This window comes from Miscanthus floridulus, chromosome 11 (assembly GCF_019320115.1).
Source record: "Miscanthus floridulus cultivar M001 chromosome 11, ASM1932011v1, whole genome shotgun sequence".
Lineage (NCBI taxonomy): Eukaryota > Viridiplantae > Streptophyta > Magnoliopsida > Poales > Poaceae > Miscanthus > Miscanthus floridulus.
In genome coordinates, this window is record NC_089590.1 from 74,166,170 (window position 1) to 74,179,078 (window position 12,909).

The 12,909-nt window shown below is 48.7% G+C and overlaps 1 protein-coding gene and 1 pseudogene across 1 annotated transcript; both read right to left on the minus strand.

Moving 5' to 3' along the window:
• Window positions 1-154: 154 nt before the first annotated feature.
• Window positions 155-5,652, minus strand: LOC136492211 (uncharacterized; annotated as a pseudogene).
• Window positions 5,653-7,203: 1,551 nt separating this feature from the next.
• LOC136494689 (uncharacterized) lies at window positions 7,204-10,404 on the minus strand. The gene is made up of 3 exons (XM_066490858.1): window positions 7,831-10,404; window positions 7,405-7,672; window positions 7,204-7,310 (listed from the first exon to the last, which is right to left on the minus strand). Exons 1-2 carry the CDS (start codon window positions 8,197-8,199, stop codon window positions 7,418-7,420), a joined length of 624 nt encoding a protein of 207 aa, XP_066346955.1. The 5' UTR covers window positions 8,200-10,404; the 3' UTR covers window positions 7,204-7,310; window positions 7,405-7,417.
• Window positions 10,405-12,909: the final 2,505 nt, after the last annotated feature.

Genomic DNA, 12,909 nt, shown 5'->3' on the forward strand with positions numbered 1-12,909 from the left:
ATCATCATCCATGACCATGTGTGTAATAGGTGCATGGATGGATCAGATGCGGTTCTCAGACCAATTGTTCATCATGCCTGACAATAAGTACCATAAAAACCATTGCATGTCCATCCATGCACCTATTACACACATGGTCATGGATGATGATATCTCAGGTTGATGTAGAACTGATGATACCCTCAGGTAGTGAATTACGTGATCCATTCAACTTGTGATTGATTAAGTACCAGAGAATCTTACACCTAAGATTCCTAAGATTTTTCTTGTTCAAGTCACAAAACGCCACCTTACGAGTATCTGGATTATAATGCTTCAAGAACATCATCGCAAAGAACCTGCTGTCATTACTGTCTTGACGAGGGAGACCAGTTATAACTGGCATGCTCCAACTTGAGAAGTCAAACTCGCTCTGTGTGATCTTCAAAATAGCTTCACCCAGCCTTGTCCTTATTTTAGAGGCTACTGGTGTGTGCCATTTTTGCTTATCTTTCAGCGTTGTCGACCCGGAGTCCAACACATCGATTTGTCCATAACTTTTGTTGACAATGTATACTGTCCAGTATGAATTATGGCAGACGGGCAAGAGAATCTATGCAAAAAATAACCATGATACTGTGTAAAAATTCAACTACATGTCTAGCTTTCAAAAGTATATGTCTGGCTTTCAAAATATGCAACAGCAATATAAGCAAAATACTTACATGCCTGGCTTTCAAAATTTCCTCAGCACTGTATTGTTGTTTGAGTTCTTCAACAACTGAATTAATATTGTAATCTTCCTTCTTAAGCAACAGCAATTCCTATGACGAGAAGATAAAAGCAACATTATAAGTGCACAGAAAAAGATCAATGAGGATAAAAACACATTATAAGTGCACACAAAATTTTCACTTACAGAAATTTTAGGATACAGGAAGATCCTATAACCCACAGTATCTTGTCCATGATAACTTTCATCATCAATGAGACAGCTTACATACATCGACATCACCGTGTCTTCACAGAAACCTCCCGTTCCAAAGCTTTTGGAAATATCATATCCCGAAAGTTTCCAAGAATCAGTCACTACTTTGTTATGAAGACTCATGAAAACAACACTGGTGCTGGAAATGGAAATAAATCATTATCAGTGCAAGTTTCAAGAACTACTGAAGTAAAAGCAACATCTATAAGTAAAGAATGTACCTCGTGTATTCTTCATTGTCAATTATCTTTTCCCAGAGTTGCAATTCCAATTGTTCATCAACCAGATTTTGGGTCCAAGTATCTTCTTTATGGAAAGGGGAGACCAATAAGCGGTCTCTTTGGACTACCAACTCTTTCCTTGCGTTAGCTTTTATTGCCTCTTTGACATTTCTTCCGTCCAACGAACTCTTTTTCTTGGTTCGTAGATCATTTCTCTTTAATTCTTTCTCTTTGAACTCATCCCCATCATCTGAATTTTCCCCACCTGATGTCCCCCCATCCTTGTCATCTTCTTTCTTGTTGCCCTCATCCCCATCATTTGATTTTTCCCCACCTGATGTCCCCCCATCCTTGCCATCCTTCTCATGTTCAATTCAAACAATGAAACCAGGTTACAGGCAGGCAAAACCCAGGTTAGGCAGGTAACAGCCCAGGTTCTAGACAGGTAGAATCCTACGCTGGTAAACTCCTACCTTTTGTTTCTTTTTCTTTCTTGCATCTTTATCTTCCAACATCCTTTTTGAATGCATGTATGTAAATGCGCTGCTCAACACGTTATCTTTGTGCTCAAGGAGGAACCATGCAGTGTGTTGGCGGCAAATGAGGATTTCGTCCTGCATTTTTATCAACAATGAGCACAATCAACAGAATCTAATCTACAAGAGAAATATGATAAGAGCTGCCCAGTTACCAAAGCTTGTGACTTGCTACAGAAAAGGCAGGACTAACCTCACCAATGTTCTTGTAGTTTCCATCCTTATATCTCATTATGTACAGAAGCGTATGAAAACCACAATCATCACTGCAGAAATAAGAACGTGAGCACGAATTGAGGTATGAAATTAGCAAATAACTTGATAAAGTATGACATTAGGAAATAGCTAAAAATTTATAGGTTCTTTTGCTTCCAAACACTTGGTGTTGAAGATAAGAAGTCAGTACAATTTAGGCCTATTGAAGAAAGAAAGTGTCTCAGTGCGATTATCTGCAAGAGTGCAATGGATCAGTTGCAGCAGCTTAGGGTGTAACGAAACAATATCATATATTTTCTTTGCAAGGCATTTGATGTTGAAAATATCTAACCAGTCCTTCATGACGTTTTGTGGATCCCTCCAAGTCACTCAAGGAATCAAGTACAATTATAAGAGTTAAATCCGGTTCCGCCACAACCAAGGACCGGTGATCTGATGAAAGGAATGGGACAAAAATCTACAAAAAAAAGAATCAATCAAATTATTGATGGTTATGGCATAACGGGCCAATTGGGTCCAACTAGCCCACATCATAAGATCCATATACAATTCCTAAAAAGCTACTGCCATATCTACAATTCCTAAACAGCTACTGCCATATCATGCAGATAAAAGCCCAGGTTCTATACAAGAAAAATCCTAGGTTATAGGCAGGTAAAATGAAAGGTTCAAGGCAGGTAAAAGCCAAGCTTTCGCTGGTAAATTCCTAGGTTTCAGCCTCAAGGTGTGGGTGTGTGTGACATACTCCCTCTGTACCTTTATGTTGGTCGTTTTAGCTTTTATGTGTTGTCCCTAATTAACTGTCGTTGGCCTAGCAAGTGTATAGGTGTAGTACTATCTTATCACATCCACCTGTCTATCGCAGTGTAGAAGGCTGCAGCCTTACCCCTTCCCCCTCTCACACCACCGACACAAGAACACAGCAATAATGACATGGTGGAGTCTCAGGCTGGTTGCTCTATAGGGCTGGCGGAGTCACAGGCTACTGTCCTTAATAACCGTGTACAAGTCTAAAACGACGAATATTAAGGGACGGAGGGAGTAGCCTGGAACCTAGATTTTACCACCCCTAACTTGACATTTTACCAGCCTAGGACCTGCCTGCCTGCCTCAAGGTGTGGGTGTGTGTGACAGACACAGAGAGGGAGAGAGTTGAGAGTTCAATGAATCCTAAGCTAACAACTATTACATCAAAGAGCCAAATTTAAGAATACAAATAGAATTAAATAGAATTGAAAAAGGTACAAATCGTTTTTATTTCCGATATGTCATAGTCTTTGAATTCTCTTTCGAGAAAACCAGATCTTTTATCCACCCCTAACAATTGGTCCTAGAAAAAAAGCATGGTGAACAACACTATCTGGAAGAAATAATATATATCTTCAGGTTGACTGCCACACGCAAGCCGTAATGGCCACCCTCCTCTCCTCTCTCCTCCCTCCTTTCTCTCAGTCACGGATTCGTATGCAGGTCACGTCGATCCTTCTCTCCTACTTTCTGGCCACCCGAGGCCTCGTTTAGATTGTGAAAAAATTTCAACCCGATGAATAGTACCATTTTCGTCTTATTTAAGAAATATTGTCCAATCGTGGATCAACTAGGCTCAAAAGATTCATCTCATGATTTCCAACTAAACTGTGTAATTAGTTATTTTTTTACCTACATTTAATACTCCATGCAAGCGGCTAAAAATTGATATGACGGAGAGAGAGTGAAAAAAATTGGAATTTGGGTGGCATCTAAACAAGGCCCGAGTAATTGCTACTTATACTGCGAGCTGCTAGCTGCTGGAAAATGAAGAGGAAGCAACCAGTGGGTGTTCGACGGAGCGCCAAGTCACCGAAGGTATGTTTTCAATCTCGCCGGAATCTCACCGGATCTGCTGCTGCTCGCCGGTTCAGGGGGGGATTGTTCTGTGGCCACTTATATATGATTTTGTGTTAGAAACAGGGCCGTCCCGCGAAATGCGGCAGGCAAGGCCAATTCTTAGTTCAACATTAAAGTAGGCATTTTCACGGGGATTGAAGTGAAGTGGGTGCATTGCGTGCTAATATGAACTTCTTTATTGGAGTGAGTTCATCAACAGCTTGTTTTGGGGGAGAGTCGGGTATGGTTCAAGCTAATATCTAGTCAGCTATGGTTCAAGCTAATATCTACTCAGCTGTTCCTCGACTTAGGCTATATAATCCATCTTAGGTACAGTAACCTAGACTCGAACTCACTATACAGGTGTTCCTTTTTAGATTCATCACGAGCTTCGGCCCATCCTGAGCTGCAGCTCATCCTCAGCTGCCTGCTCCAGTCAGCTGAGGATGGCACCGGGACATCAATGGGAGAGTGCTGAAGAAGTGGCTTTGTTCACAATTGGTCCTAGAAGGATATGATTTTATCAGCCTGGGATATGATTTTACCAACCCGGGACATAGATTTTACCAGCCCGGCACTTGTGATTTTACCAGCCCGGGACATACATTTTACCAGCCTGGGACATGATTTTACCACCCTCGGACGTAGATTTTACCACCCTGGCGCATACATTTTACCAGCCTCGGACATAGATTTTACCAGCCCGGGACCTAGATTTTACCAGCCCGGCACCTGTGATTTTACCAGCCCGGGACATACATTTTACCAGCCTGGGACATGATTTTACCAGCCTGGGACCTAGATTTTACCAGCCTGGGACCTAGATTTTATCACCCCCTAAGTTCAGATTTTACCAGCCCGGGACATAGATTTTACCAGCCCGACACCTGTGATTTTACCAGCCCGGGACATATATTTTACCAGCCTAGGACTTGATTTTACCAGCATGGGACATGATTTTACCAGCCTGGGATATGATTTTACCAGCCTGGGACCTAGATTTTACCAGCCCCTAAGTTCAGATTTTACCAGCATGGGACATGATTTTACCGGCCACGAACATGATTTTACCAGCCCCTAAGTTCAGATTTTACCAGCCCAGGATATGATTTTACCAGCCTGGGACCTAGATTTTACCAGCCCCTAAGTTCAGATTTTACCAGCATGGGACATGATTTTACCAGCCACGAACATGATTTTACCAGCCCCTAAGTTCAGATTTTACCAGCCCGGGACATACATTTTACCAGCCTGTTACATGATTTTACCAGCCTGAGACATCGATTTTACCAGCATAGGACATAGATTTTACCAGCCAGGGACATGATTTACCAGCCTGGAACATAGATTTTACCAGCCACTAAGGAAACAAAGTTGTGAACATTTTCTAAAAAAGACTTTGGGTATTACGCCGCCACACCAAAAGTAACCATAATAGTGCTATTTTTTTTGAGCCCACATGTGCAGATCGCTTAGGGTTGAGGTAATAGGGTCCATTTTCTTCCTTTCAACATTTAAATCACTTAACTTTTGCCAATGCAGAATCATCCAGCTCAGGTGGATGGAACAGGAAGTACCCCTTGAAGAGCGCGCCGGCGGTGTCCTTTCCTCGGAAATAGTACCACCCCTTGAACTTGAACGCGCACAGCGAGAAGAAGTGCCAGAACACGGGGAGAGACGGGGCGACGCCGGCGGAGTGGGAGAGGACGAGGAAGCCAGCCATGGCGCGCCACCCGTTGGGCGTGATCTGGCCCTGCGCGACGCCGAAGTGGGCGAGCACCTCGAGGAAGAACGCGTGCAGCGGGACGCGCATGCCGGCCTCCAGCGCGGGCTCACGTAAAATCATTCGGAATGTTGCGGATCATGAGGCTAGTCCGCTCAGAAGTGAAATCGAACATCCGTCGCGGCTTGACGGCGTGGCGCACTTGCACCGGCCGCGCACGACGCGGCCCGCGCAGGCGCCGCCACCGCTTCTGCTGTGGACGGACAGCCACGCTGCCCTTGGCGCCGGCAGGTGGAGGAGCCGCTCCAGAGGCGAAGCCTGCGGTGGCCGGCGACGGCGCCGGAGCAGCAGCTGGTACGGGAACGACGACGGGAGGGATGTCGTAGCGAGATAGGCGGGCTCGGAACCGCGACCGCCAGCACAGAGCGCGGCGACGGTTGGTTCGTCGCAGCCGCCTCCTTGCGGCCAGGCACCGGGTGCTGGCCCTGGCGCAAAGGGAGGCGCCACGGCCATCGCGCCGTGCGGCGGCACCACGGCGCCATGGAATGCCGCTGCGTGCATCTCTAGGACGCAGGGGGCCTGCGGGATGCTCCAGAAAGGCGGAGGCGGTGGTGGAGCCAGGGGCGGCCACGGCAGGAACTCCGGCGGCGGCGGCAGCGGGGCCATGCAGATGTACGTCGTAAACCCAGGCATGGTTGCTGCTGCTCTCTAGTGCGCGGTGTTGGCCTGGTGGTGGGTTTCTGAAGAGGGCAAGAGTGCAAGAGATATAAAAATGAGGCGCGACGAGTGGAGGAGGCCGAGTGGACGCCGCTGGACGTCATAAACAATGTACTCAAGCTGCAGCATTTTGCTGCTAATAAATACCACTTTGCTTTCTTGTAAAAAAAAAAGACCAACTCATGCAGCCAGCCAAGCACTACACAGGGAGGCGCAGGCTCTCTGAGCAAAGGGTCGGACGAAAGGCAAGGCCCGTGCCATGGGCAGCGACTGCATGCGGCTTGGCTGCTGGCCCGCCTCGTGATGCCACCAGCGTGCACGATACTGCTCTTATGAACGGCTTCTGGATTTGTCATCTGGCGGCGGCACCACGGCGCCATGGAACGCCGCTGCGCCGGTAACTGGAGTACCTCTCGAGACTATCCCTCCGGCCGTCGCAGGCACGGGCTTCGGAGGTATCCATGGCGCGTGCCTCTGCGGGATGTAGGCACGGGCTGCGGCGCTGAGGGAAGGTGCCATCGCTGCTCAGTGTTGGGTTGGGTTAGTCGGGGGAGGGCAAGAGAGGAAAATAAGACAGACTCACGTAAAATCATTCGGAATGTTGCGGATCATGAGGCTAGTCCGCTCAGAAGTGAAATCGAACATCCGTCGCGGCTTGACGGCGTGGCGCACTTGCACCGGCCGCGCACGACGCGGCCCGCGCAGGCGCCGCCACCGCTTCTGCTGTGGACGGACAGCCACGCTGCCCTTGGCGCCGGCAGGTGGAGGAGCCGCTCCAGAGGCGAGGCCTGTGGTGGCCGGCGGCGGCGCCGGGAGCAGCAGCTGGTACGGGAAGGACGACGGGAGGGATGTCGTCGGCGAGATAGGCGGGCTCGGAACCGCGACCGCCAGCACAGAGCGCGGCGACGGTTGGTTCGTCGCAGCCGCCTCCTCGATCACACGGCCACATCCACCCGACGCCTCTTCGTTCCGCCGCCGCCGCCGCCGTCCGATTTGAGTGCACGCAGATTAGTTATAACAAGTAGCATGATCGTTGCGGTCATGTAAGCTTCCCCTGTACGCCGCTGGAATAAGGACGGCCACATCTGGGTAAAGCTGAAATATACGTAATTGAAGGTAACATGAACGGAAGGCCACATTGGTACAGGGAAAGCTTACATGGACGCAACCATCACATAGTGATTACAGACGACCACATCTTCGTAATGCAGACATATGACATGGCTATAACTATCACATGCTGATTAAGGACGACCACATCCACCCGACGCCTCTTCGTTCTGCCGCCGCCGCCGTCCGATTCGAGTGCACGCAGATTAGTTATAACAAGTAGCATGATCGTTGCGGTCATGTAAGCTTCCCCTGTACGCCGCTGGACGTCTGGAGGAGACCGAGCAATTTCTCTCCCCGTCTGCGGTGCGGTCTGCTGCCATGGCGAGATCAGATCAGAGTCCACAACGGGGTGAGACGGGACACGAGAAAAGATTTTCTGTAACTGGAGGATAGGAACAGCAGAGGGCGCCAGACTGATAGCGGTCATTTGCATCGCATTTGTGCATGGATGAAGTGGAAAGAACGACGTACGGACTCGAGGACGGCGTCGTAGAACTTGAGGTCACCGCCGTCGAGCGCGCAGGAGACACAGAGCAGCGCGCCGGCTTGGAGACCGCGGCACTGGGTGTCTTCCAGGGGCATGGACCACACACGGAACCTGGCGCGGAGCGCGGCCACGTCGCGCGCGGAGGCACCGGCGGTGGCGAGCGCTGCGGGGTCGTACCACTCGTCCAGCTCCTCGAGGAACCCCTCGTACATGACCCGCAGCGCGCCGCATTGCACAGTCACGTGCGCGTCGTACCACGCGTCGTCCACTGGGGCACGGAACTCCAGGAGGGACGGCGCGCGTCGCTGTGGCTCTGGCGGGGCCGCCTTCCGCTTTCTCTTCGTCCGCGGCATTGCTGCGACGCAGTGGAAAGGGGTGGCATGTGGCGCTGGCACAGTAAGTGGCGGAGACTACGGAGTGGCGCGTGGCGCATGGCCAGGTCGCCGCCGCCGAGGCAGCAGCAGCGGATGGTGAGGTAGAGGAGCAGCAGGACGGGGCTGGGGGTGGGGGCCTACGGCGGGTCTAGGCCGTCGGTGGCAGGTTGGCCGGCGCCGGATTTGCTGATAACTGCTCGAATGCATTGAATCAATTTGCTGTAAGGTTTTGGTAAGCAGAGCAACTTCAGAAGGATTTTTGGTTTCCATACATGTACAGAGCAGAGTTCAATTAGGTACCGTTTAGTGGCAAAATTTTTAGCGAAATGCCACTGTAGCACTTTTCGTTGTTATTTGGTAATTAGTGTCCAATCATAGTCTAATTAGGCTTAAAAGATTCGTCTCGTAAATTTCGTCTAAACTGTGTAATTAGTTTTATTTTTATTTATATTTAATGCTTCATGCATGTGTCTAAAGATTCGATGGGATGGAGAATCTTGAAAAATTTAGCATTTTAGAGTGGAACTAAATAGGACCTTATTCTCTTGTATGCAGTGTACAGTGCAACCTGAAAAGGAGTACTCCCTCCGTCCCAAAATAAACGACGTTTTGGGTTTTTGTGCCACAAGTTTGACTCGATTTGTAGAAAATACGTGCAATATTTACATCTTCAAATAAATTTGTTAAAAAACTAGACAAAAAGATCTTTTCGATGATACTAATTACTTAGCATAAATATTTATATATTTTAATATATAATTGCCGGCCGTCGTTTCTCGGGAAACGAGAACGTCACTTATTTTTGGGACGGAGGGAGTATGGGTTAGTAGATGGAACTTGCATAGAACCTAGTTAAGTCAAGTTGGTCCTTGAAAGTTGAACCTGAAGTTCTGCACTTTTGCTGGTCTTTACTGTTTTTAGGAGAATATTAGTCAAGAGGGGCAGGCGAGCAGCTCGCTGCCCTGATCCGGTACGCCCCTATACCATTTATTACTAGGCGAGGCGACCGGCACGAGACCAGGCATCAGCGAGAGAAACGGAGAAGAGAGAGACACGACGAGAACGACGCGGAGGACCGCAACATGAGAGATCGAGGAAGGAACCGAAGCAGAAGCGGCGGCGGCTATGGGCAAGCGGGGTGCTGCACTCTGGCTCACCTGGACGGTGGGCTGATCGCCGTCGCGCATCCACCAGACTATAGCCGTCGGCCATTGCCCCTCTCGTCGGTGTTCAGTCCTCACTCCTCACTGAAGGACCAAACACGGCGACCAAAGGGGTGAATGGAAGCCTAAAATTTCTTTCACAAGAAACCGGCCACTGTCCCAAACACTTGCCCAAAAACCAAGCACACAAGGTAACCCGAGTCTATGAGAGAGACTGGGTGATTCCAAGAATCACAACGGGTACCAAAACACGCAAGAAAGTAGCAAACCTCGAGCAGACGGACTTCACAGAGATAGGGCTGAACAGCAGGAAGAGGTTGCTGAAACAACACTCACCGGACGCTAGATCTGTGCGTCCGGTGCAGCGTCCGGTGCTGTCTGGAAAACAGCACCACTCACCGGACGCTCCGGTGACTGAGCACAGGACGCGTCTGGTGCAGAAAAACCCTTTCTGGACCTCTCTGGAAACGCAACGGACGCTCCGGAGGAATTGCACTGGACGCTTTGGTAACACTGTAGCAGCGTTCGGTGTAACTCAGTCCACTGGACAGAGACCCAGGCCACTCACCGGACGCACCGGTGCAGCGTCCGGTCAACTTCCAGAAAACAACGACTCTCGGGCTGAGCGCGTGAACTCACCGGACGCACCACCTCAGCGTCCGGTGCTCACTGAACCAGCGTCCGGTGCTATCGGGAAAAGCACGAACGCTCGGTTCTTCGCCCCGAATTCACCCGATCTCCCAAACCAGCCAACCAAATGATTTCCAACTTCGTGGATTGCCTCTAGATGAGGTCTAGACTCTATCCATGGAAGGATTCGTCTTCTTAGCCCCGAAATCAGAAGAAATCAAAAGGGAAAAGGATGAACTCGTGAGAAGAAACACCCGGGGAGAAAACCAGACCGATCTACTAGCTCAATCCATTAATCCCGAAACCCTTTGGTCAGATTGATCCCTTGTGCATAAGCAACAACTTGGTTCAAACGGAATTCCAAAAGATTGAGCGAGTAAAAAGTTCTAGCACCGGGAATTTCGGGGGGGGGGGAGAGAAACGCGAAGAACACGAAGAACACAATTCAAAACATCACGAACACAAGAATTGCAAAGCCACGAGGGCAAACGCAAGGTAAGGGCCTTGCTTCCCAAAATCACAGACGCAGTACAAAGGACAAAGTACTGGGAACGAGACTATAGCAGAGAATGGGAAAACTGGAATGACTCAACTGACTCGTTCAAGAGGGGAGTGGGCAGCCCTCTTGTTATTTATAGGGGGTCGGTTATTTTCCACTTAGGCCCCTGGACTCTGCTACTCCTAAATGGCGAACCAGCTAGCACGCAGGCATCTGGAACAACTGACTCAAACCCTAACAGCATCTACTGTGGATATTCTGATCGGACGGCCCCGCTTCCTACTTGGACTTGCCGTCGCCTCGACGCAACCTCCAAGATTTCGCCACGTGCCGCCCCGCTTCACCTCGGAAGCTCCGCCTAGATTTTGAGGCCCAAATCCAGAAACCCGCTCCGGTGGCAGCTTTGGGCTCAACTGCCGAACCTCCGCGAGTATCACCCTCCTGGTGCGTCCCCCGCGTCCCGGCCCGTGTCCAGCCGGTCCAACCCGCGCCGGCCCATGGTCCACACTCCTTGTCTTCTTGCACTTACTGATGTCCCCAGGTGTCAGCCACCACGGCTGACCCTCCAGCACTCCGATCCCTCGGTCCGAGCCTCACGTCCGCCCTTCACCGCACCGGTCCCTCGGCACGGCACGTCTCTACTCGACCTTCACCTTGCCTTTGGTCACCGTCTCCATGCTCCACACCTGCGCATCACAAGCCAAGTAGACAAGCATCAAACCCGTTGACAATCACTCATCACTTCAAGATCCAGACACATGCAACCATGTGTCCGCAATCTCCCCCTTGATGAGTGCATTGTCAACACCAACACACAATAATCATAGAGCAAAGAAAATAGAAGAAGAAGAGAAAGAACAACTTATCCAAATGATCAAAAGCCAAAGAAAAAGCCAACGAGATCATTTGAGATAAGCAAAGCTTGGTCCCCAAAGACATGGGCAACAGCTCGACACAACCAAGCAAAAGAAAGCTAGCCCTCAAGAAGAGGCAAACGGGCTCAACACCACTATCAAAGCAAAGACAAGCTCAAAACCAATCGAAACCAAGAAAAGGCTTGATACCAATTGAAAAGAGAGCATGAAACCAATTTAGAAAAGCCAAAATATTTCTCCCCCTTTCATTGTGTGTGCAAATTTCTCAAAAGATGAGTGCATCTCCCTCTTGTTGATCAACTCAACTCATTTTGTGTGTCAACTTTTTCTCCCCCTTGTTGACACATGCACACATCAAGGCTCTCATGGGTGAGAAGCCATCTCCCCCTCGGAAAAAGCGTGAGATGCACAAAAATGCATATGAATGCAAGCAAGCTTCAAGATTATAGTACCTGAAATGAACAAGTGCTCTAAATGGTGCCAAAAACTACAAAGGCTCAAGTTGATTAAGTGAGATGTACAAGATGAAAGCCATGAGCAATCATACCAATTGAAATCATTTTCACTAGTTAAGGAATGTCCACCACCGAAAGTAGCAACTAGCAAGCAAAAGATAGGAAATCAAGCTAGTGCTACGACGTGTATGCAAAGTGAACTACCTCTAACTAGGTTCACTCATCATGTCCAAGTATTATCTTTTAGATACCAATTTAAAGCATATTTTTAGAGTTTGCGGCATATAACGGACAAGTGAGTGCGAGGGGTTGTAAGCCGTGGCATGCCTAACTTTTCAACCGGGTGTAGCCTAGGCATGAAAGCCATAAGAAGCTAAAGACCACGGTTTCGGTCGTCCACTACATCGCTCAAGTTCATCCCAAAGTGCAAAGGGAAGCCGTCTCGATACGATGATGTGGGGCAAGAGCAAACCCACCTCGATCTTTTCCAATTTCACCAAAACTTAGTCAAATTTTAGCACAATATTATTTTGACTAAGACCGTGAATGACTTGAAGCTAGAGTCATAGCCTACCTAGCATACAAGCAATAGCACAAGCGATCTCAACTCAACTTAAGCAAGCTAGGTGCTAGTCTCAAGTGGTGAACACAAGATAGATACCAATTGAAATTGTTATCAATTTAGGTTAAATTTTAGCATCTTATCATGTTCACATAGGTTAGCTTCATTAGCACAACTCACATGATCAAAATGAGTCTAAACAGCACTAGATACAATAGCAACTCACAAAGAGCACAACTTCATTTTAGCCACTATAAACATGAAGCTCAAAATGCAAAGTGTGTACAAATGCTATGCAAGTGCAAAAGTGCAAAGAAAAGGAAAGATACCAATTGGAAACTTGACTACTCTACTAGTGTACAAAGCAAGCACTCCCCCAACCTAAAAGGGGAAGCAAACCCCAAGCTCACCTCGCAAGCGAGCAAAGGTGGCTTGATCCAGAGGCTTAGTGAGAATATCAGCTAATTGCTCCTCTGAACTCACATGAATCAGGTCTATGTCTCCT

Coding starts and splice junctions, on each gene's coding strand:
- LOC136494689 (XM_066490858.1), bottom strand. CDS start 8,199: ATGCCGCGGACGAAGAGAAAGCGGAAGGCGGCCCCGCCAGAGCCACAG. Junction 7,673..7,830: donor ACGACGCCGTCCTCGAGTCC/GTACGTCGTTCT, acceptor TCGCCATGGCAG/CAGACCGCACCGCAGACGGG.